Genomic DNA, 21277 nt, shown 5'->3' with positions numbered 1-21277 from the left:
GAGCTCTGTGGGCTGGGGCCCAAGGGGAGCAGGGCACAAACAGGGGCATGTCGGGGTCCTGGCAGAGCTGAGCTGAGCTGTTCCCCCTCAGCTGAGCCCACCTGGGAGGGTGCAGGTCCCACTTGGACTCTTGGGGGAGCAGAAGGAGGAAGGGGGGGGAAGGTTGGGGGACACCGGTCAGAGCTAGGGGGCTCCCCACCCTCAGGATCAAGCCCTGGGACGGCCTCGGGAGGTGGTCACTACATCCAGGTGTCACAGGGTCCAGTGTAGACATCTATAAGTTCATAAACCACACACATACAAGGACACACGGGCTGTGATACATGTACCTGTTGTGTGACACATGTGCAGTATAGATGGGCTATACTGTGTGTACATGTGTGTCTGTATGTCCATGTATGTTCCTGGACCACACTCTGTGTGTGTGTGTGTGGGGGGGACAGGTGCTCAGGTGCCCCAGACCTGCGCTACAGTGCCTAGCAGTGCTCGCTGCTCCAGGAGCTGGGCTGGCTCAGTGTCTCCGTGTCAGAGTGACAGCACAGCACGGAGGGCGCTTGCCTTGCACACAGCCGACCCAGGTTCGATCCCTGGCATCCCATAGTGTCCCCCAAGCCTGCCAGGAGTGATTCCTGAGCGCAGAGCCAGGAGGAAGTCCGGAGTGCCGCCAGGTGTGGCCCCCAAACCAAAAGAAAGCAAAACTCCCCAAACATCTGTGGAAAGAGACGCTGCAGGAAGCTGGTCTGCCTTATGTCTGGGACTCAGCACGACCACCCCTGGCCACGGTGGGAATCTGTCCCCCACAGAGCTTTGTGCCCCCCGGAAGGCATGTGCGCCCTTTTCTCTAGGGCCTGAAACCCAGCTCAGCAGTCACGGGGAGGGGCATGGAGAGTTGTGGGGACCCCTGACCAGCACCCCCAGAAATGTGCAGCACTTTTTGGAACAGGCCTCTGGGAGGTGCAGGGAGGAGGTGGGTGGGGCGGAAGCAGCTGGAACCGGTTTGTGGGTGCTGACACACCCCCCGCCCTCCCGCACCTACAGCTGACCCCCTGCCAACCTTTCCTCATTTTCAGACAAACCCCAGTGCGGGGTGGGTGCGGGCGGCTCCTGAATGGGGTTTGGGGTGGGTCCCCCATCACCCTTTCGTCTGAGGAAACACCCCTTCCCCGCCCTGCCATGTTTTGGGGTCCTCCTGAACCGTGTCGGGCTCAGAGGACACCGAGCTCTTGAAAGTCTTCCTGGTGTGCTGGGGGGTCACAGGGCCAGGCTGGGGTCCTGCATGAGACACCCTGGAGCTGGAGGCTCAGAGACCCCAAGCTTAGCGCAGTGCAGGGCAGGGGTGGGGCAGGAAGAGGGAGGAGTTTACTGAGTCACCCCCCTCACCTCTGACTCACCCCAACGGCAGGCGAGCCAGCGGGTACAGCACCCTGGGGCCCCGGGCCGCAATGTGGTCAGCTGAGCTGCACGGGACCAGCAAGGGCAGTGAGGGCAGGGGACGGGAGGCAAGGGCAGCAGGGGTGAGGAGGGAGGGGTGCTCGCAGTCCAGGCTGAAAGTGCTGCCCCAGTGCTCTATCTCCCCCTCGCACCCACCCCGGCCCCAGGACACCTCAGGGCCTCCCACCAGGGCCTGATGTTTGCCCCAGAAGCAGTTTCAGCGTGTGTGGGCCCTGACAGGCAGGCGAGCAGCTCAGGGCCACAGACTAGCAGAGGCCCACGGCCCACACACATGAGCACACATGTTCCTGGACATAGAAACAACATTCAGACTGTGGCTACTGTGTTTTGGTGTCTCCCTCTCTAGCTCTGTGTCTCTCTGTCTCTGTCAGTCTGTCATTGGAAACTCTGGAAGCAGAGAGGCAGCACCGGCCTGTCTGCCTGTTTCTCCATCTGTCCCTCAAATCCCGGCCTGGCTGAGGACGAGGGGACGGGAATCCTGGGGCAGGTTCTCTGGCCTTGGGACTAAACCTTGGGGGTCCCGAGAGTCCTGGGTCAGAGTGGTGCTTTCCAGAGCCACCAGTGGGCCAGTTGGTCACGGAGAGATGTTCCAGTGACTTGAGACCATTTGGGGTGCAGGAAGGACAGAGTCACCGTCTGGAGCGGCGGACCCCACCAAGCCCTTCTGTGGCCCCATGTCTCCTCTGTTGGGCCTGAACCCACATAGAGTTCTGTCTCTCAGTCTCTGTCTCCTCTGCCCCCTCGGGGGGCTATACAGAGGAACTGGAAGGCAGGATCCCCCTCACTAGCAACCTCAGGCTGCAGAGGGGGCCTGACCCCAGTACTGCCTGCACCCCCATATTCGCTGTAGAAGCCCTGACCTCATATTTCCTGCCCACCTCCCACCTTCGAAGCCTGATCTTGCCAGCCTCTCCCAGCAGCTGGGCAAAGGGCCTGGAACTAGGTTGTGGCCCCTCTTTGGGGTAGAAGCTGGAGAGAGGCATTTCACAGCCGGGGGAACCTACACCCCTGTGGACAGCCGCCCTGGGGACAGTTCTCAATGCCTGTGCTCAAGATTTCTGAGAAACCAGCAGCTGGACAGGCGGCGAGGGAGAGGCGCTGCCCTGCCGGTGTCCCTGGGAGTCACGAGGTGCGGCTTGCTGGGCCCCTGCCCCCGCCATCCGGCCGGCCTGTCCTGTGGCTGCTGGGCCCCAAAACACGGGTCCTTCCTTCCTTCTTTCCTTCCGGCTGCAGTGGCCGCCGGGCCTGGCCTTGGCTTGGCTCTGCTCGTGTGCGTTCCCTGCACCCGGGGCTCTTGGTCCTAGAGTCTAGGAGGACACCCCCAGCCCAGCCACCTTCCCGTTCTGGATACAGACCAGCCACGGGACCCAGAACCACATTTTCACGGAGCAGTGGGTGTGGACCAGGGGCACCCCAGTAAGAGATTTGGGGGGACTCTAGCACCAAGAGGCCTGGAGTGGGAATCTGGTCTGGAGAAGAAAATGGGGTACGGACAAAGCCCCTGGTGTGTGTCCTCAGACTGGTCTGTCACCCTGCGAACCCATTTTTCTCTGGAGCCCAGCTTGGCTCCAGTGAGCACATGGGGGGGGGGAACTTGCCCGATTCCTTAGCAGCCTCTATATTCTCTCTCTCTCTCTCTCTCTCTCTCTCTCTCTCTCTCTCTCTCTCTCTCTCTCCTCTCTCCTCTCTCTCTCCTCTCGCTCTCCTCTCTCTCTCCTCTCTCTCCTCTCTCTCTCCTCTCTCTCTCCTCTCTCTCTCTCCTCTCTTTCTCTCTCCTCTCTCTCTCCTCTCTCTCCTCTCTCTCTCCTCTCTCTCCTCTCTCTCTCCTCTCTCTCCTCTCTCTCTCCTCTCTCTCTCCTCTCTCTCCTCTCTCTCTCTCTCTCTCTCTCTCTCTCTCTCTCTCAATCCCTGGGCAGCAATAAGTTTCTTACTTAAGGTGGGAATAAAGAGACACTTGGTTTCTACTTCTCTCTCTCCTCTCTCTCCCTCCCAGACTGCCCTGGTGGCTACAAATTGACATCCCTGGGTGGGCACAAGGCCCCACCTGTCAACTGGACTCCACGGGCTCCTTCGAGCCTTGCAGAACCTGCCCCTAGCAGCCTTGGGCCTCTGCAGCCATACAGCTCTGCAGAGAACTGCAGTAAATTGGGTGGCCTGTCACGGGACCGGCACACCCTTCTCCTTCTGTCTGGTATCTCTCCTTCCTTCCTTCCTTCCTTCCTTCCTTCCTTCCTTCCTTCCTTCCTTCCTTCCTTCCTTCCTTCCTTCCTTCCTTCCTCCCTTCCTCCCTTCCTCCCTTCCTCCCTTCCTCCCTTCCTCCCTTCCTCCCTTCCTCCCTTCCTCCCTCCCTCCCTCCCTCCCTCCCTCCCTCCCTCCCTCCCTCCCTCCCTCCCTCCCTCCCTCCCTCCCTTTCTTTCTAAATTGCTCCTGGCAAGCTCGGGGAACCATATGGGATGCTGGAAATCAAACTCAGCCCTGTACTGGGTTGGTCGTGTGCAAGGCAAACGCCCTGCCGCTGTGCTATCTCACCGGCCCCCGGTGCCGCTTTCCTTTTTATTTACGTTTGGCTTTTGGGCCACACTCCTCAGCACTCAGGGGTTCCTCCTGGCTCTGTGCTCAGGAATCACTCCCTATAGTGCTTGGGGGACCCTGTGGGATGCCGGGGATTGAACCCGGGTCGAATACGTGCAAAGCCAACGACCTCCCAGCTGTGCTCTCACCTGGCTCGTTCTGTCCCTTCCGTGCTTGGCCTTTGGGCATCCACCAGTCAGTTGGTGTGTGTGTGGGGTGACCTGTGGATGTGGTGAGTGCCACATTCTGCTGCTTGGGGTCTCCCCACTTCAAGAGCTGGACATCGACAGGGACTGTGCTTGCTTCCTGCTGACCTGGAGGAGGGGATGCTGGGCCGCAAGGACCCCAGGAACCACCGGCTCACACCCAGGGCGCAGACGGTCCCAGTGGGATAGGAGAGGGCTTCTTGGAAGCGGCATCTCCTCACAGCCCGTGCCACCTGCTCTGGGGGATGGTCCCCTCTGGGAGGATGTTTTGGGTGGGTGGATAGGAGGTCCAGGAGGATAGGAGGGACTGTCTGTGTCCTGAGATGGCAGCCTCTTCTGGTACTGCCCTTGTTTATAAGTAAGATCCAATGCCCCTGCCAGTATCCACTGGCCTTAGAGGGGAGTGGGGCAGGAATGTGAGCGGGGCCGTGCTGCGCACCATGAAAATTGGCCTGCTGTCGCCAGTTCAGGCCAGCTGACGCTGGTGGAGAAGCAAACCCCATGTAGGGAAGGTTTGGTTCACAATCCTGTCCAGGTCAGCGAGGCTGCTGTTCTTTGTCTCCTTTGGGACAGATTTTTGCCAGAAGGCCATGAAGTTTCCACTGACTTGGTCAGGCTGGTCTGAGGAACTGGGGCGTGGGGGAGATGGGGTACCAGGGCAAGTGGCATGTTTTGAAAGGCTTCCCCAGGAGCCTGAACCCACAGCCTGGCAAAACACTCACTGGCAGGGCTGGAGGGAGAGCACGGCAGAGAGGGCATTTTCTTGACCCAGGTTCGATCCCCGGCATCCCACATTGTCCCCCGAGACTGCCAGGAGTGATTCCTGAGCGCAGAGCCAGGAGGAAGCCCTGAGCGCCGCTGGGTATGGCCCCAAAACAAAAACAAACAAATGAAAAAATAGAATTACCCGCTGGCCCCCTATAGGGCCTGTTCAGGAGTTGGGGGGAGCCGGCCTGGGCCCTACTTTCCTGCTGGGTCTCTTGCGACCTCACAACAAGCTCCTGCTCCCGAAGCTCTGAATCCCCAAATCCCGATGCTTGGGTGCTTCCTGGTGGCTCAGGCCTGTCCTGTGAGTTTTGTCCCTTCCAAGACTGGCGTCCTATGACCCCTGTGTGCCTGGGACGTGACTGAGACTGACTAGAGCCAAAACCAGGCCTCACTCTGTTGTCTCTGACCTAGAATCTCTCTGATCTCTGTGGTTTTTGTTTCTGGGCTCCTCAGGGTTTAAAGGAGGTTCCTACAGCTCTGTTCCAGGACCCTGTCTGTCCCCTGGGCCCCTATGTTTGGACTCTCACCCCTGCAAAGCCTTCAGCAGTTAGGATCTGTCTGACCCTGTGCACGAAGAGATTCAAGACACACACACACACACACACACACACACACACACACACACACACACACACACACACACACACACGGAGGGGCTGGAGAGATAATACAGCAATAGGGCATTTGTCTTGCACGCAGCCAACCCTAGCTAGACAAACCTGGGTTTGATTTCCAGCATCCCATATGGTCCCTCCCCGAGCCTGCCAGGAGCGATTTCTTTTTCTTTTTCTTTTTTTTTTTTCGATTTTTGGGCCACACTCGGCGGTGCTCAGGGGTTACTCCTGGCTGTCTGCTCAGAAATAGCTCCTGGCAGGCACGGGGGACCATATGGGACACCGGGATTCGAACCAACCACCTTTGGTCCTGGATCGGCTGCTTGCAAGGCAAACGTCGCTGTGCTATCTCCCCGGGCCCCACCAGGAGCGATTTCTGAGCACAGAGCCAGGAGTAATCCCTGAGTGCTGCTGGATGCCCCCCCTCAAAAAAGAAATACAGAACACACAGAGACATACAAAAACACACAGAGACACAGGTGCACAGAGATACACAGAACACACAAAACACAGAGACACATAGACACACAGACACACACACAGAGGCACACAAAAATACAGACACACCGAGATACTTAGAGATACACACCGAGATACTCAGAGATACACACAGAGACATAGAGATACACACAGAGACACAGACACACACAGAGCACAGAGATGCACACAGAGACACACAGACACACGTGTGTATACACACACATTATGGAATGCCTCATCCCGCTTGCACGCTCATAGCAGAGCCAGTAGGTGGGCCCGAGAGGGACAGGGAAGAGCCGAGGACCTCGGGGCTCCTGACTCGCCTGGCCCAGCACATGGTGGGCGCGTGGCCGCAGGAAGGCCTGACCGGGCGAGGTGAGCGCATGAGTGACTTCGGGCACATCAGCTGAGTGCTTCCACCAGCGAAACTTCAGGAACTGAAGGCAGGAGACGGGGTGACGGGGTCACGTTTGACCACAGAGAGGAAGCGGGACTGGCTGTGCTGTGCCCAGATCTGGCAGCCCACGGTGCCTGGGCCCTGCCTGCGCCCGGACTCTCAGCTCCTCAGCTCCCCAGTGTCCGGCTTGGACCCCGGCCCAGTCTCTGTGGGCCCTCCAGTGCCCTCAGAACTGTGGCCGGTCCTGCCTGGACAGTGGTTCCCCGAGGTCTCGGCCTAGGTGTGGGGCCATGGGCTACGAAAGGTTCTGCCAGAAGGAAAGAATCTCCATGAAAATGCAACTCAGAGCCCGCATAGGCGCGAGGGGGAGGGAGGGAATCACAAGGGAAACTCCCTGTGACCCTGCATCCCCTTGCTGGGCCCCATTTCTCCTCACTCACCCCTTCTGGGTCCATCTCTCCTCACTCATCCCTTTTGCTGGGCCTCATCTCTCCTCACTCACCCATGCTGCTGGACCCTCCCTACATTTCTGCAGAACTGAGGGCCACCCCACACAGCTCTCAGCCTACCTTTCCTGCACCCAGTTTCTGCCATCACCACATGTTAGCTCTGAGATATTCGCTTTGCACATCCTTGTTTGTCAGTCCCGACCCACTGAAGGGCTGAGAAATGAGGAGAGTGTGGCAGAAGCCACATTGGGAGAGGCAGAGAGAGAGAGAGAGAGAGAGAGAGAGAGAGAGAGAGAGTAAAGATGCAGATAAGGTGTGTGTGAACATGGGAGTACAAGCTTATATGTTTGCATACATCAGTCTAGGATTGGACATATGAAGTCGTTTTCCATGCACACACATTCCTCATGCCCTGAGCATGTGGTTGTGTACCTGTGCACACATGAACTCATGCATGACCTTACACACCTGTCTATTGCATCATACAGATGAGATATGTTCTAGACACTGGGGCACAGGTCAGACAGCCCATGCAGACACATACATGCATACATGTTGGTCTGTGCACACGTGTGGCATACATCTATGAGCATGTGTGTTGTGGGAAAATCCATATGCCTTAATCCTGCGGTAAAGGGAAAGTGGGTCTGGGGTGGGGCCACAGCAGGAAGTAATATAAATCAGGCAGAAGAGAGATGAAACCCAGGTGCGAGGACCTTTCCACCACGTGGAGCACAAGAGAGAGAGAGAGAGAGAGAGAGAGAGAGAGACAAGGTCCTCAGGGTTGCAGTAATTATTGGGAAGATAGGACCATCTTCATGGATGTGAGGTGGGAACTAAGGTAAAGAACCTATCTAAGGGGCTGGAGCAATAGCACAGTGGTAGGGTGTTTGTCTTGCATGCAGACAACTTGGAACAGACCCGGGTTCTATCCCTGGCCTCCCATATGGTCCCCTGAGCCAGCCAGGAGCGATTTCTGAGCACAGAGCCAGAAGTCACCCCTGAGGGCCACAAGGTGTGACCCAAAAATCAAAACAAAACCAAACCTATCTACAAGTTCTTCCTGCCCAGGTGGGTCTTTGACCTGTAAAAGAGGAAGCCATCATTGTTAAGGGTGAGGGCTGGTGCGACCATGATAGTTGAGGGCAAAGGCTGGTCGACCCAATGATCTGTGTCTCTGTGTGTCTAGACAGACGTCACATGACTACCCTGTCACACTCGACTGACTTCGACAACCCAAGTGGCATCAACACAAAGCCAGCATTATCCCCTGAGACCTGCCTCCACGGAAGGGGATGATCCCCTGAGGGTGCAGCTGCATGTCCCTGTGGCTTTCACATATGGCAAGAGTTTTCTGGAAAGCCAAGTGTACTAGTGTGAGAAACTATTGCAGATGACCCGCCGTCTCCAAGTTGCTTGTCCAGTGCCCCTCAAACCCTGCGTTTCTAGCCACGCAGTGGCAGGCCCCCCTGTGGCTTTGTGGGGCACTTCTGTGTCCAGTTGAGGACCTAGGTAGGCAAAGTCCAGGATGGGCGGGTGTCGCAGGTGAAGACATCCAAGAAATTAGGAAGTTTAGCTGGAGAGGACAGGGGAGGGAAACAGTGACCAGAGGAATTTGAGTTCTAATTCCCAGAGCGCCCTCTGGGGGCCTGTTCTTTCTCTTTGATCTGCAGTTCACAGAGGCTTTGCAATATTCGCCCCTTTCATACACCCCCTTTTTTTTTAGATAATTTTTTTCTTTTGGTTTTTGGGTCTCACTTGGCTGTGCTCAGGGGTTACTCCTGGCTCTATACTCAGAAATTGCTCCTGGCAGGCTCGGGGGACCATATGGGATGCTGGGATTCGAACTACACCTCCGTGCTATCTCTTCGGCCCCTGATAATAATTTTTATTTGACCAAAGTGGATTACAAATCCTTCACAGTAATATTTTAGGTACATAGTGACATTGAATCAGGGGCATTCCCACCACCAATGTTGTCCTCCCTCCACCCGTGTTCCCAGCATGCATCCCATATCTCCCTCCTTTACCCCCTGGGCTGCTAGTATAAGTGGTCCCCTCTGTGTCTAGCTTGTTGTAGATTGGGTATTGATTCTGTTGGCTTTGGATTTGGTGTTTAAGTCTGATCATTTTTTTGGTTTTGTTTTTGGGTCACACCCGGCAGCGCTCAGGGGTTCCTCCTGGCTCTATGCTCACAAATCGCTCCTGGCAGGCTCAGGGGACCATATGGGATGCCGGGATTCAAACCACCATCCTTCTGCATGCAAGACAAACACCTTACCTCCATGCTATTTCTCTGGCCCCAAGTCTGATCATTTTTTTTCTTTTGTGGTTTTTTTTTTTTTTGGGGGGGGGGGTCACATCCGGCAGTGCTCAGGGGTTATTCCTGGCTCCAGGCTCAGAAATTGCTCCTGGCAGGCTTGGGGGACCATATGGGGCACCGCAATTTGAACCGATGACCTCCTGCATGAAAGGCAAACGCCTTACCTCCATGCTATCTCTCCGGCCATCTGATCATTTTTTTAACATCAACATTTTTATTTTTTGTTTTTGTTTTTGGGTCACACCCAGCAGCACTCAGAGGTTCCTCCTGGCTCAACTCTCAGAAATCGCTCCTGGCAGTTTCAGGGGACCAAATGGGATGCTGGGATTCAAACCATCATCCTTCTGAATGTAAGGCAAATGCCCTACCTCCATGCTATCTCAAGTCTGATCATTTTTTGCTTCTACTTAATGTTCATACAACTGTTTGGTCTTGGTGCCCTCCATTATTCCCCACTCAATTTGCGAGGCGGAACAAGATGGTTCAAGTTATGTGCTTCTGTTTGAAGGAAAGAAAAAAAAATAAAATGGGGGAACATCAAACAAGCAAAAAATGGGTAGTCCTTCTGGAGGCTGTAAATATAAATTTAAGAGAAGAAAGGGAAAAAGGAAGAAAAACATAAAAACAATACAAAAATACCCCCATAAAATCAGAAAAGCACCACAGCAATAAAGACAACAATCATACAATAACCACAGTCCTGAAATAAAAACAAAACTAAGCACACAAAAAAGAAAAAAATGAAAAAACACAAGCAAACAAACAATAACAAAACAAAAAAATTAATTTGTGCTTTTTTTTTTTTTTTTTGCACAGGGAGATTAGAAAGGGAATTCCCTTGGCCTAAGAGATACAGGGTTTCTCCGTCCTTGAAGTATACTGTCATGGGAATAACTACAGGCTCCGTACATGTTCTTATTCTCTCCCCTAGGTCCTTTTGTGATGTCTGGAAACTTTCCACTCCATCGTGGATGATAAAATCAGGCCTCTGTAGCTAGAAATCTTGGTATTTACACAAGTCATCGGATGGAGCCTAGGGTGGAGTCTTTCTTTACTAATCTAGAAGTTCTGTCCCATCACTGTTGTTTTAATCAGTCTTCTGTAGTTGGGTGACCTAGGTTTTTGCACCAATCCTAGGACAGAGCCTAGGATAGAGTCTTTCATTAAGTTTTCAGAAGTTCTGCTAGTTGCAGTTGTTACAGTCAGACATCTGGAATTAGAGATCTTGGTTGTTTTACATATTGTAGGCCAAAGCCTAGAGTGGGTCTTTTTTATTGGTCCCAAGATAAAATCTGCCCAGTTATGATTTTCACAGTCAGTCTTCTGTGGATGGCGATCTCGGCTTTTGCACAGATCAAAGGATGACTTCTGATTTTATCGTATCGTTAAGTGGTGAGGTAAGACAACCCGTTCTTAGATCAAGTTGTTGCCATTTCCTCGTTGTCAGGATGTCTTATCAAAACTGGCCCATGTTGGTTTCAGAGCAGTATTAAGAATATCCTAGAGGGGTCCCGAGAGATAGAATTAGGTAGGGCATTTGCCTTGCATGCAGAGGGACAGTGGTTCAAATCCCAGCATCCCATATGGTCCCCCGAGCCTGCCAGGAGCGATTTTTTTTTGTTTTGTTTTTTTGGGCCACACCCGGTAACGCTCAGGGGTTACTCCTGGCTATGTGCTCAGAAGTTGCTCCTGGCTTGGGGGACCATATGGGACACCGGGGATCGAACCGTGGTCCGTCCAAGGCTAGCACAGGCAAGGCAGGCACCTTACCTTTAGCGCCACCGCCCGGCCCCTTTGGTTTTTGGTTTTTGGGCCACACCCGTTTGACGCTCAGGGCTATGCGCTCAGAAATCGCCCCTGGCTTGGGGGACCATATGGGACACCGGGGGATCGAACCGCGGTCCCGAGGTCCGTCCTACCTAGCGCTTGCAAGGCAGACACCTTACCTCTAGCACCACCTTCCCGGCCCCCAGGAACGATTTCTGAGTGTAGAGCCAGGAGTAACCCCTGAGTACTGTTGGGTGTGACCCAAAAACAAAAAAATAAATAAAAACAAACAAACACCCAAAAAACCACAAAAAAAAAAAAAACAAACAAAAAAGAATATCCTAGAGGGAATTTGGTTCCTGGAGCTGTTGTGGAGAAACATACGCCCCATTTTTGAGGTTAAATACTCACTTAGGGGGCCAGAGTAATAGTACAATATTAAGGCTTTTGCCTTACACGTGACTGGCCCAGGATAGACCCGAGTTCGATCTCCGGCATCCCATAGGGTCCCCCGAGCCTGCCAGCAGCGATTTCTGAGCATAGAGCCAGGAGAGACCCTGAGCGCCACCGAGTGTGGTGCAAAAACAAAACAAAGAAACCCAAACATGCCACATCCCTGGGGACAGAGTACCCACATTTTGGTGAGGGGACCAGCCACGTGGTCGGATGAGGGACCTTGGCTGAGTGGACACAGGACTCAGGTACTGTGATGATGGGTGAGCCGTGGACACAGATGGACGATGTGGGAGTGTAGGTACCATGGATATGTGTGTGTGGACCACAGAAGTGTGGATAATGGACACACGGATGCGTGGATGTGTGGTTCATGTGCCGGGCCATATGCAAGACTGTATATGGGGCTGTGTGCAGGGCAAGCGCCTTCCCCGGCACTGTTTCTCTGGTCCCTGATGCTCTAACAGAGTGCTGGTGACTTTTGAAATGTACTTGAACCGTAGAACCTGTTCTGTGGGCCATCTCATCACACATTCACACACATACACACACATACACACACACACACACACACACACAGAGGATCTGGGCAGGATCTGGGCAGGGGCCATGAGGGGGCCTATCCGGGAAAGATGGGCAGGGAAGTGGTTGGAGTGTTGGGATGCTGGGTCAGCCAGGACTGGCTGCAGCGCCCTAAAGCCTGTGTAGGCGGAATCTGGGGGCCGTGGAGTCAAGGTCGGGCCAGCAGAGGGAGCTTCAACCCGGATGATCAGCCACTGTCCTGCCGCCCTGCTGGGCTCTGGAGAAGGGCTAAGCGGGCCAGTGTGTGAATCAGCCGTGAGGTCACTGTGTGAAATACTGTGTGGACAGCGTGCGAATCGCCATGCGGGTCAGCTGTGTGGGTCACCTGTGCAGGTGAGCTGTGTGGTCCGCTGTGCTGCGAGCTGTGAGGTCACCTACTTGGGCAGGTCATGTGGGTGCCCCGGGACCCTAACACCCTGACATATGCACTCACTGACCCAAGTGCCCTGGCTGGCCCCTCGAAAGCCCCCCCCCCCCCCCCCCGCTCCATGAACAGGGCTTGGAGGGGGCAAGGACACACAGGTCCCAACGGTGAAAGGACCCCATACACTGCTGCTGGGCTCTGCAGGCTATGGCTCGGTCCATAGCCACCCCCACACCCCCTCTCAGACCCTCTCGCAGCCCTTCCTACGAATACTCCCACAAACCTTCCCACAGAACTTTCCACAGACCACAGACACTCTCAGATCCATCCACAGCCCCTCCCACAAATAATTCCTCAGACCCTCTCAGAACCTTGAGCTCAGACCCTCTCACAGACCTTCCCAAAATCTTCCCAGACATCTCAGACCCTCTCAACCCTCCCGCAGACCGTCTAAGACCAACCTACAGACCCTCCCAAAGATGCTCTCAGACCCTCTCATTCTCAAACCCTCCGAACAGACCCTCTCAGACATCTCAGACCCTTCCACAGACCCTCCCACAAGCCTACCCACAGACCCTCTAATACCAACCCACAGACCCTCTCAGGCCCTCTCAGTCCATCTCAGATCCTCTCAGACCCTCCTATAGACCTTTCCAGACCCGTTAAGACCCTCCCACACACCATCCCTCAGACCCTCTTAGACAGTCTCAGACACTCGCAGACCTTCTCACAGACCCTCCCACAGACCCTCTCAGATTTTCCCACAAACTCTCGCATAGCACCCTCACATCCCTGCTAACCTATTCCTTAGTACTCAGGCCTTGTTTTGTTTTGTTTTGTTTTGTTTGGGGGCTACACCCGTTGACGCTCAGGGGTTACTCCTGGCTATGTACTTAGAAATTGCTTCTGGCTTGGGGGGACCATATGGGACGCTGGGGGATCAAACTGCGGTTCGTCCTATGCTAGCGCTTGCAAGGCCTTACCTCTAGCACTCAGGCCTTGTCAAAGCTTCAGCCCCCCTTCCCTGAGCATGTGTCCCTCCCTCAGGGTCCTCTGAGCTGTGCAGAGGGAAGGTTTGTCAGTGAGGATAGTCAAGGAGGGGAAAGTGGGGTTCCAAGGACAGAAACAAGGGCTGGGCTGCTCACCCACATGGTGGCCCAGCCACTGTAGACAAGGCCCACAGCGCACAGGCTCCCTCTGCAGGGACCTCAGACCACAGCACTCAACATCCCTCCGGATATTCCTCAGGGCCTGTCACCCCAACATTTCTTAGGCCCAGTTACCCCAAATTCCTCAGATCCTCGGGACCTATCACACACATATCCCTTTAGGCCCAGCCACCCCCAAATATGTCAGGTCCAGTCATCCCCACATCCCTCAAGGCCTGTCACTCAGTTATTTGTGAGGCCCCTTCACCCCGCCATCCCCCAGGCCTCTTTATCTTGACATCCCACAGGCCCTGTCTCTCTGACATTCCTCAGAGCCAGTCTCACCAACATTCCTCATGCCCCCCTCACCCCAACATCCCTCAGGCCCTTTCTTTTTTTTCTTTTTTTCTTTCTTTGTGCTCAGGGGTTACTCCTGCTTTGCACTCAGAAATTGCTCCTGGCTGGCTTCGGAACCATATGGGGTGCCGGGATTCGAACCACCGTTTAATGTGGGTCAGCTGCGTGCAATCTCTCTGGCCTGCTTCGGGCCCTTTCACCTCAACTTTCCTCAGGCACCTTCACCCAGGCTTCTCTCAGGTCCTGTCATTCCCGCAGCGGCTCTTTCGGCATGAGGAGGGTGATCCAAAGGGCTCCCTGATAACCCAGATGAGCAGGGAGAGGGGTGACCCATCCCAGGTGTATGGCAGTGCCCTGTCCCCCGGCTGGCTCATCTGTAGCAGGGACTGCCAATAGGGGCTTTCATGGGGCGTCCAGCCGAGTACCCCCCGGTAGTCCGAGCCCAGTAAGGTGGTTTGTGGGGCCCCCACCCCTCAAAATATGCTGACCCAGGCCACATAGTTCTGAAGGGCCAGATAGCTGCTGTGTGGGGAGATGAGGGGACAGACACACGCTCGCATGTGCATTTCACACACATGTTCATTCACACACATGATCACACAGTGCAGCCACAACACATAACACACTTTCACACACGCGCGCGCGCACACACAGACACACACATCCACACAATCCACTCTCACGCATGCTCACCCCCTCCTTGCAACAAGCAGCCCAGGCCCCTCCTGGCTGCAGTCTCTAGTCACACTGAGAGCAGCCGAGGGATGGGGGGCGCAGAGATGCTCCCACCTAGGACCTAGTTCCTGGGGGCGCCCAGAGTGGGCTGAGCTGAGGTGGGAGCCCTGGAGGCCCTACCCGAGGGTGGGCCTTGGAGGGCCCTTGAGAAAGAAGGGGTTAGGGATGGGGCAGGGGTGTGCAGGGCCCCCCTCCCTGGAACCTCTGAATCCAGCTCCAAGAGACACCACCCTAGTCTGTGAAATTCTGCAAATGTGGGGGACACAGGGTTCCCCTAAAGGCAGCCCTGGGCTTGGAGAGTGTGAACTATCCCTGCGCTGATCCCCAGAACAGCAGCTTCCCCAGACAAAGCCCCCCACTGGACAGGACAGACCCCCCAAAATCGAGACCCCCCCCCTCCACCCAGGCCTGTACCGGCTGCGTCCGCTGTGGCTCGCAGCGCCATCTGGTGGCCAAGTGTCAGCAAACCTTCAGCACCTGGAGAACCTGGGGGTCCAGAGGGACCCAGTGCGTCCCAGGCCTGCTGGGGACCCCCCTAGGGCTCGTGTCCTGTTGTATCCCTGCCCGGGGTCGTCTCTAGGACTCCCCAGGGACCCCAGTTCCGGAAAACCAGAACCTGCTGGTCAAAAGGACACCCTGACGCACACACACCCTAATCCGGACCCATCTGCCTGGGATGTACAGATGCACCCATCTGCCCTGGTGCCTACACGCATGTAGGCATACTCCTGCAGGACACACATGTGTATATAATTTCATGCTGGGCACATATGTGTAAACACGCTCCTTCCACGTACACACTTGCCCCCTTTTCTGCAGAGCTGGGGGTGCTGGGTGAGGCTTCTATATCTGTGGGGGGCCAAAAGGGGACCCTAGGGTGCAGGTCTGGGTCCCTCAGGGGCTCTGCAGAGGGAGGCCACTGGCCCATGTGTCAAAGTCCCTAGAGTGACTGCAGGGCCCCAACTCAGCCAGTTTCTGCAGGACGGTGAGGGAGCCTGGACTGTGGGTCTGGGGGTTACCCCACACCCCAGAGCAGACTAAGGAACTCCCCCCACCCCACCGGAGCAGCAGACTGAACAGACAGGTCTGGGCGGTGCCTCTGACTCTTCTGGGAAGAATGTTCTAGACACACCCCTCACCCTGGGGCGCTGTTGGCTGCTTGTCTGGTCAAGAAGGCTCCTCGGACCCAGACCCGACTTGCCTGAATCTGCTCTGACCTGCCCCCCTGATGCCCTGGAACTCTTCAGGCCTTGACCCCCGACTTCTGGGCTCCCAAAGCTGGAGATTCAAGTGGGATGCCAGACTGTAAGAAGTAGGAGGGAGGGCTTCCTGGAGGAGTAGGCATGGCCCGAGGGGGCAGCTTTCACCTCAGCTGAGGCTTGTGTCCTGATCCTATACCCCGATCTCTGCCAGGACCCTCGTCCAGCCCTCCCCCACCCCATGTGACCAGGTCAGCCGGGAGTTCGGGTGTCCCTGGGCCTTCCCAGGCCCGACCCTGTTGACCCTCACTGTTTTCAGGACTCCCCGACCTCATGCAGTGCAGGGCACAGGGCCCTGTAGGTTGGAGTCAGCCGAGCACCCCGTATCCCAGACCCTCCTTTCCAGCTCCCTTTGTCCCAGTGGGCATCTTCGCAGGATAGTTAGTGAGGGACACAAGTGACACATGAAAGGCATATGAAGGGCACATGAGGGACACATGAAGGGCTCGGGAGGGGCTTAGGCCCAGGCGGGGTAGCTGGGGGCAGGGGTCCGTCCTGGCTGGACGGGGGAGAGGCAACCATTTTCCTGCTTAACCCTGCACTGAGCTCACCTAAAAGAGGCCCTGGAACCTTCACAGCACCCCTTCACCCCAAGGGGGACCCTGAATCCAGTCAGGCCCCCTCATCTCTGCCAGGAGCTTGCAATACAGCGGCTCTGGGCTCCAGTAGAAACTTGTAGCTGGGGTTTGGGTCACGCATTGCAGGCCTGGCCCAGAGCTGTGTGTTTGCAGGCTGGCGGGGGCCTGGGGGTGCAAGATGGGACAAGGAGACACGCTGTGGGTGGGCTGGGGGCCCTGAGGGCCGTGTGCTGTGTGTTTGGGTCTTGTTTGCCTCTCTTTTGGGGTCTGTGTTTGCATCTGTTTAGGGGTGTTTGTGACTGTTTGGGGTCTGTGTTTACATCTGTTTAGGTGTGTTTGAGACTGTTTTGGGGTCTGTGTTTGCTCCGTGCTGGGGCCTCCGTGTGCAGCGTGGGGGGCTTCTGTGGGCCGAGAGTCGACACTTCAGAATCCTTGGGGTTCACCGCCCCGGCTGCAGGAGTATCTTTCTAGAATGATCTCTGAGGACAGGCCGTTTGGGCCTGCAGCCACCAGGGGGCAGCGACTTCCTTCCACTCCCACCCAGGCTCTGAGCTAGCTCGACCCTCCCTGGCCCCCGCATGCCTGAGAAGGGCGGGGGGGGCCCTCCTTTTCCTTTGGGGGGGACAGGCGGGCGGCCCAGCAGGCTGGGGGTGGGGGCCCCACAGCCGTTCCCCACCACTGGCGCCAACCCTGGAGAAGGAGGTCCAGGCTGCTGGGGCCCATCTGCCCCCCAAAGTTCTGGGCGGTGGGGTCATGCTCAGGGCAGGCAGCCCCAGGCCCGCCCTAGCTACAGACCTGGAGGATAGTGGGGGGACCAAGAGGCTGGAGAAGGGGGGTCTGCAGAGGCCCTCGCTCCATCCCAGCCTGGAGCCTGCAAGAGACAGACAGCAGGCAGCCACCGGACCAGTTCTACTCCCAGCACCCATAGGGTGCCCCTCCGATTCCCACCTGGAGCACAGAGCCGGGTGTGCGTCCCAAACACCTCTAGGTGATGCCCCAAAGCGTGAGGAAGCTGTGAAAGTGGTTTAGTTCAGAATTGAGGGAGTCTGGGCTGGCCAGAGAGATGACACAGAGACACCCCACAGGCTCTCCTTGAACCCTCCAGGACTGAGGCCCACTCAGCCCCCAGCACCTCCAGCAAGGCGTGCATGACTCGGGCCTGGGGGTGGGGGGCAGGGCCCCCGGATTTGCCCTGACCCGATGTCCCCCAGGGCCCAGCTGTCCCCGGTTCCTTGCAGGAACGGGCAGCCCTGGGCGCGTCACGAGCCCGAAATAGAGGCGAGACCTCGGCTGAGACTTCTTGGATGGGACGGGGGTGGGGGCACGTGGCCGGGGAGCAGGGGGCAGGTGCGCAAGGCCGCGCCCCATTGGTCCGAGGCACCCGCATGCCCTTTCTGAGCGGGCGGCCCATGAGGCCTTTTATAGCCCTCCCCGGGCCCACCCGCTCACTTGCCAGCCGAGCTGTCTTTGCACTGCCCGCTGTTCAGGTGAGGCCACCCAGAGGTGCACAGGGGCCCCCTGGGGCGCACAGGGGCCGTGCCAGGGTCTGGGACACAGGAGGGCTATGGGGGCCTTCCCTGGATGGGTGAGACGGGGCAGCGGGAAGATGGGTGGGCAGAGGCCCCACTGCCATGGCACCCCCTAGGCCTTGGACTCGCACCCTGGAGGCTCTGGAGGGCCCAGGAACCCCAGATTTGAGCCCCAGGGCTGAGCCAGGGAGACCCGGGTAGGCGCCCCAGGAACCTCGGTCATGGGTAAAAATAGCCACGCACCTGTGCCGGCCAGTCCAGGCCCTCAACAGCTGCCAAAGGGGACACTGCAGGACAGTGGCCTCCCCGCCCCCCCCCCTCGCACTCCTCCCCATCCTCCCATCCCTCCTATCCCTTCTCCCTTCTCCTCCCCCCTCCCCTCCTGCCTCCTTCCCCTCCTCTCCTCCCTCTTCTCCCTCAACCCCTTCTCTTTGCCCCACTCCCTCCTCCTCCTCTGTCCTCTATCTTCCTCCTCCAGCCCCAGATCAGAAGGACTGTGGGTGTAGGTGGGCCCAGTTTAGGAAGATTCCTGCTTCCCACCAAGTCCTCATCTCTGGTTCTCTCCCCACAGGATCTAAGCCCAGGAACTCAGGATGGGAGAGTAAGTGAACCCCAAGTCTGATACCCATCCCCACCTACCCTTCCTATCCTCCCCATGGACCTAACCTCTCTCTTCTCTCCTCCCCACTCCCCCACAGTGAGGAGGTGAGTCCTGGGGCACCATGGAGGTCAGAGGCCAAGCTTCCAGACCCAAGAACGGGGTCCACCCTGCCCTGACCCCAGCTCTGCTCATTTCCCATCATCCTGGTCTGCGCCTCCCGCGTGCAACCGGGGAGGGTGGCGGGATGTGGGGGGGACTGGGGGTGCCGGGACCACTTTGACTCTGACTCTGCTCTCTGGCCTCCAGAAACGCAACAGGGCCATCACGGCCCGCAGGCAGCACCTGAAGGTAGGTGTGCGGGGCGGGGTGTGGTGGGGTGAAATGGGGTGGCTGGACAGCAGACCTGACCCCTGACCCTTGACCCTCAATCCTCGACCCTTGCCAGAGTGTGATGCTGCAGATTGCGGCCACAGAGCTGGAGAAGGAGGAGAGCCGCAAGCAGTCAGAGAAGGAGAACTACATGGCCGAGCACTGCCCACCGCTGCACGTCCCCGGCTCCATGACCGAAGTGCAGGTACCGCCTGCTGGGCTGGGGTGACCGGAGAGGGGTGACCGGAGGGGGTGACGTCCCGAATCGCCCCCAGGAGCTCTGCAAGCAGCTGCACGCCAAGATCGACGAGGCGGAGGAAGAGAAGTATGACATGGAAGTCAAAGTGCAGAAGAGCACCAAGGAGGTAAGGGGCTGGGGAGGGGCCAGGAGGCCATGGGGAGGCTCGGGGGGCCCACCACCAACACGGGGTGCTTTGTCCCCAGCTGGAGGACATGAACCAGAAGCTCTTCGACCTGAGGGGTAAGTTCAAGCGGCCCCCACTGCGGAGAGTGCGCATGTCGGCCGACGCCATGCTGAAGGCGCTGCTGGGCTCCAAGCACAAGGTGTGCATGGACCTGAGGGCCAACCTGAAGCAGGTCAAGAAGGAGGACACCGAGAAGGTGGGGCTCCCGCACCCACTTCCCGTCAGCCCCTACGCAGCCCCCACCTGCATGTTCACTTCCTGTCCTTTACCCACTTCTAGTCCTGCCCCCTCTTCTTGTCTACCCCACTTCCTGTCTGACCTCCACCTGCAAAACACTTCCTGTCCTGCACCCACTTCCTGTTCATCCACTTCCTGTCCCATCCCCACTTCCTGTCTGGTCCCCATCCCTGCACCTACCTGCATGCCCACTTTCTGTCCCGTCTCCCTTTGCATCCCACCCGTGCCCACCGGCTCCTCCTGCACCCCCAGGAGCGGGACCTGAGGGACGTGGGCGACTGGCGGAAGAACATCGAAGAGAAGTCTGGCATGGAAGGTCGCAAGAAGATGTTCGAGTCCGAGTCCTAGGGGCGCCCCGCACCCCGGCCTGGCCCTGTGCCCGCCTGGCAATAAATGGTCACGATCCCCCGTCTGTCTGTGTCTCATGCTGGTGTCTGGGGCCTGTGGAGGACGACAGAGGGGACCCTACAGTTTGGATCTTGGCTGGATCCCAGAGAGGCTGCAGAGTGGGTCATGGGCAGGGGACCCGGAACTTGAGCCGAACCCCACGGCTTCACCCCAAGGACCCCATGCCATGAAGTTTACCCCAATAAGGCAGTCTCCAGTTCCTGTTTCAGGTGGGGGGCCTCAAGGCCCAGGAGTGGCCCTCATGTGGCCCCAGGGTCCCCATAGGACATCCCCATAATGTCAGCCGTGACGTCAGTCCCCACAGGACTGCATGGCAAGGCCACACAAAGACACTGAGGGATGTGCAGGCCATGACCCTGTGCTTAGATCTTTGGGGGACCCGGTGGTGGCACTGCCCTGCCCTTGGCCCCTGTTTGATCTGTCACAGGCTTGAGCCTTGGCCAAAGACAGCTGCCTAGCCTTGGGCTGGTGGCATCACTGGGGTCCTTGAGGCCTCTGTTGGCTACTCCCCCATCTCACCACCCACTGGTCCCAAGACCATGATGCCTGGGGAGACACAGATGGTGGTGGTAGCAGTGCGGGAGGCCCAGTCCCTCCAGAATTCGGGGGCGCCCCTTCCCAATCTGCACACACAGGAGGTCCAGGAATCTCTCTGGGTTCTCAGCCGAGTTAGGGGGACAGGCAGACCCCAAAGTCCTGGAAGTGGCTCAAAACCAGCCCAGGGGAAGTGGGGGGCTCGGCTCAGGTGTAGAGGTTTAGGATGCAGAGGGATGAGACTCTGACAGCCCAGGGGGTACCTGGGCAGAGGAGACTTGGGGGGGGGTCTGGGGCCACACAGACCACAGAGATTGATGGGAGCTGGGGCAGTGTGGGTGCGTAAGGGTGAGAGAGTGAGCGAGTGGCTGAGAGGATGAGTTAGAGAATAAATGAAGTGTGAATAAGTGAACGAATGAATGAGTGAATGTGTGAGAGTGAGTTAATGAGTTTGTGAACAGGCTGAAGGTTGCATCAGAGCGGTGTGTGTCCTGAGAGGACAGAGGGCACAGACCAAGCCCCCCTCCCCAGAGTTGGTGATGAGAAGTGGGGAACCCAGGGCTACTGGGAGGGACTCCACAGGGTAGGGGGAGGACATGGTGCAGGGCGGGGAGCAGTGATGAGGGGATAGTGAGGCTGATGTTCAGAAAGATCCCCGAGGGCTGACGTCA

At 57.1% G+C, this 21277-nt stretch overlaps 2 protein-coding genes across 5 annotated transcripts in view; both read left to right on the top strand.

Moving 5' to 3' along the window:
* Nucleotides 1-21277, top strand: part of CD81 (CD81 molecule) — a 344561-nt gene that overhangs the window by 91842 nt on the left and 231442 nt on the right. The window lies entirely within an intron of this gene.
* On the top strand, nt 18254-20012 carry TNNI2 (troponin I2, fast skeletal type). Its single transcript, XM_049780918.1, has 8 exons — nt 18254-18329; nt 18604-18633; nt 18731-18737; nt 18816-18981; nt 19079-19207; nt 19278-19367; nt 19447-19623; nt 19917-20012. Exons 1-8 carry the CDS (start codon nt 18254-18256, stop codon nt 20010-20012), a joined length of 771 nt encoding a protein of 256 aa, XP_049636875.1.

This window comes from Suncus etruscus, chromosome 9, assembly GCF_024139225.1.
Source record: "Suncus etruscus isolate mSunEtr1 chromosome 9, mSunEtr1.pri.cur, whole genome shotgun sequence".
Taxonomy (NCBI): Eukaryota; Metazoa; Chordata; class Mammalia; order Eulipotyphla; family Soricidae; genus Suncus; species Suncus etruscus.
This window is presented reverse-complemented; position numbering and strand designations above follow the sequence as displayed.